Here is a 3,191-nt window from a genome sequence, read left to right on the forward strand (position 1 = left end):
TTACCAATGCATGATATGTATTGCTTCCTCTCTAAGCCCCAGATCCTTACACTAAAGTTTCAATGTATTGTAGATGCTAATCAGGCTCTCAGTAAATTAGGAAGTAACTTTAAGTTATTTTTTTTGAAGCCTCTATCTTGAAACAGCTTGTTGTCATAATTGTTGGTCCTTGCCCTGGGATTACGCGCATTATATTGTCCCTGCAAGTACATTTTTAGACGTTTTGACTGTTCCGTGCAAAATGGTTGACCTCTAGTTTGGATCCAATGCCATATGGGTCTGTAGGGGAGCCTGCAGCAAACAGGCGTTTAAATGGTAGCTGGGTGCTCTTCATTCCAAGGCCGTATCCAGGAAATTATTTTGGGGAGAGTGGGGGTTCTCCTGGGATCGAACCTAATCCCTGTCTAACGGTAAAAGAAGACAATAGATAGGAACATAAAATACAATATATTGAAGTTAAGAAACGTAATAGTTACAGAATGAATTCACAGAACAAAATCAATTCGACGTGTTTTTTTAGTTGCGAACATTTCAATAACTGTATCAGTGTCTATAGCAACATCCCTGTGCACTGACAGTAACGCTAGACCTGTCAAACGTTATTCATCGGTTGCATTTCGTAGCCATGTCTTAAGCCGTCACAAAGTCCTTTCCGGTGTAGCAGTTGAAGCAGGCCAAGTAGCTACAATTGTAAGAAGGTGGCTGATGTTTGGAAAGAAATCAGCATTCCACGTATCAAGTGCAGCAAAAGCCGAGACTGGTCTTTCTTTGTTTTAACGTTCTGCTACTTAGTTTTTCACAATTTCACTTCGTGGCTTAGGGTATCTTGCTCTGGTAAAGGATCGGAGTAAATATCAATATTCTCACTGATTTCTGCATCAGACAAGTTTCTTGTGTCTAAGTTCGCAGGTATTAAACCACTTAAAGTTTTCAAAAATGTACGATGTACCACAACTCTTCCTTGAGTTCTGACATGAAGTAGTCCATGAATTGAATGTATATGGAAGCTCTGTACGCTTCTTTTGGCGAACCGGTATCATAATGTCATATCGATTTCATATGTCGATGTCATAAACCGATGGTCGTTTCGACGACGACCAATTCTTCGAAACGTCAATTCTATCTTCAGGTCTCTGGCAAAATCTTCAATTGTTGAATACAACGAGTCGAACGAAGAATCTTTGTCTTCGCGTAGGCCCACAACTGTCTGCACAACAGTTTCAACATGGTCGCATGCAAGCGCCAAGTCAAAGTCAACAGCTTGAAGAACTTTACATAGCGGCAACGTAATACCAAAGAGTTCTTTTGCTACGAATAAACTGGGCAGAAACTGTCCTTGCTCCATTGAGCTTGCTAACTCATGGGCCTTTGCGGAAGTCTCAGCATTCGCGTTTCCTTCTTGAAGCTCTTCCAGTGCTTCTAAAATTGGCTTATAGAGCTCCACAAAGTAGTTAACGGCATCGTGCCTCTTCACCCATCGTGTTTCACAAAGGGTAATGTGAGTAGTTTTTCTAAATTCTGGCATACATTGTCGAATTCGGAATTTGAGTACCTGGGTACCGGAAGGGGATGAACAAAAAAAGTTGCAGATCAGAGATATTGTCCCAAAACACGTTTTCATGAGTGGAATGGAGCAAGCTGAAGCGATCGCCAGGTTGAGTGTATGTGCTCCATAGTGGACATAGATTGCTCGTGCATTCTGCTGTCTAATCCAAGCTTGAGTGCCTCTCAGGTGCCCACTCATAACAGCTGCTCCGTCATATCCCTGCCCTACAATTTTCTCGGACATTTCGGGGGTGGGGGGGGGGTCAAACCCCCTAAGCCCCCATGGATGCGGCCTTGCTTCAATCGAGGTTTTTTTTTCTTTTTAATGGCGCTAGTTCTCATAAATTGTGACGGAATGAGCGTTCCCCCAACTTTTTATTATCATCCAGTCATGTCGATTTTTTACAAGAAAATAATGATACATGAGAGACACATTATTTTTCCTAAGTAAGTGCTTTAAGCTAAAAACTCATTTTTTTTTGTGTGTGTAACAGAACCTTCGTGTAACTGGCCCCATGTGCAACTAAACCATCGTTTAAATGAACCCCTGTGCTGCTCAACTTCCATGCTACTGAACCCTCGTGTAACTGAACCCTCGTGATTTCAATGAACCCCCATGCAACAGAAGCGTTATACAGCTGAACCTCTATTTAGATGGACCCCTCCCCCCCTCCCGAAACTCAACCCATGGGTAAGTCAACCCCATTTAAGAGAACCCGCGAAGAACTGAAACCCCGTGCAACTCATTCCACGTTAAACTCAACTCATTTTAACTGAACCCTTGTTTAACTGAACCCTCGTTCAACTGAACCCATGTTTAAATGAAACCCCATTTAACCCAACTCTTATGCAATTAAGCCCCTATTTTAATCAATCCCAGTGTTTCTCAACTCAACCCCGAGGCCTAAGAATAAGTTTGAACTAGCGCCGACTAGAAGCTCAAAATTTTGGTTTTCGCTTCGTTGACAGTGTCTAATTTATATTATCCATTTGTAATATAAGTTCTGGGTAACCTCAGAACTTTTCCAAACTGATAGAAACTTTCAGGAATGAGTATAACACCGAAATCAAGGCCCAATGGAGTTTTACTGGGTTTTAGTGCAAACTATGAGCTGCTCAATTAGTGCTCGGGAAAGAATTGGCCAAGGGATTAGTGAAAACTGATTTACACCCGGTTTTCTGAGTTCCTTTAGTTTGATTTTTGACGAACAAATAAATGTTCAAATGGGGGAAAGCCCATGGAGTTATCGCCACTTGAGCGTTTATTTGTTCGTCAAAGAAAGGCAATGTGGTCTCCAGGGCCGTATCCAGGATTTTTTTTTTCGGAGGGTGTTTTACACAAGGTTTTTTTTCTGGGGGGGGGGGGGTTACGCAAAATACCTCTAAAACACATAAAATATTTGTTTATATCCATTTTGTTACGTTTTTGCGAGTCAGACATAATTTTTTTTTGCGGGGGGGGGGGAAGGGGTTTAAAAACCCCAAACCTCCTGGATACGACTTTGGTGATCTCAGAGAAAACCTAATTAAGGTATTAGATCGAAAACTCGATTTTTGAAGTTAAGTAAAAGTAAAAACTGTTTCAGTCAATCCATATCAGATCAACAAGGAAATGGCACCCGCTTTGTGGGGTTGGGGAAATAAGA

General features: G+C 41.6%; 1 protein-coding gene across 1 annotated transcript; it reads right to left on the reverse strand.

Moving 5' to 3' along the window:
• Positions 1–1,036: 1,036 nt before the first annotated feature.
• On the reverse strand, positions 1,037–1,789 carry LOC148947691 (zinc finger MYM-type protein 1-like). Its single transcript, XM_089095982.1, has one exon. It carries the CDS (start codon positions 1,787–1,789, stop codon positions 1,037–1,039), a length of 753 nt encoding a protein of 250 aa, XP_088952108.1.
• Positions 1,790–3,191: the final 1,402 nt, after the last annotated feature.

This window comes from Artemia sp. Qi Xiang Cuo, chromosome 10, assembly GCF_049724085.1.
Source record: "Artemia sp. Qi Xiang Cuo chromosome 10, ASM4972408v1, whole genome shotgun sequence".
Classification (NCBI taxonomy): Eukaryota; Metazoa; Arthropoda; class Branchiopoda; order Anostraca; family Artemiidae; genus Artemia; species Artemia sp. Qi Xiang Cuo.

What these genes read in the sequence shown, in the direction of transcription:
- LOC148947691 (XM_089095982.1), bottom strand. Translation starts at nt 1,789, where the DNA reads ATGTCCGAGAAAATTGTAGGGCAGGGATATGACGGAGCAGCTGTTATG.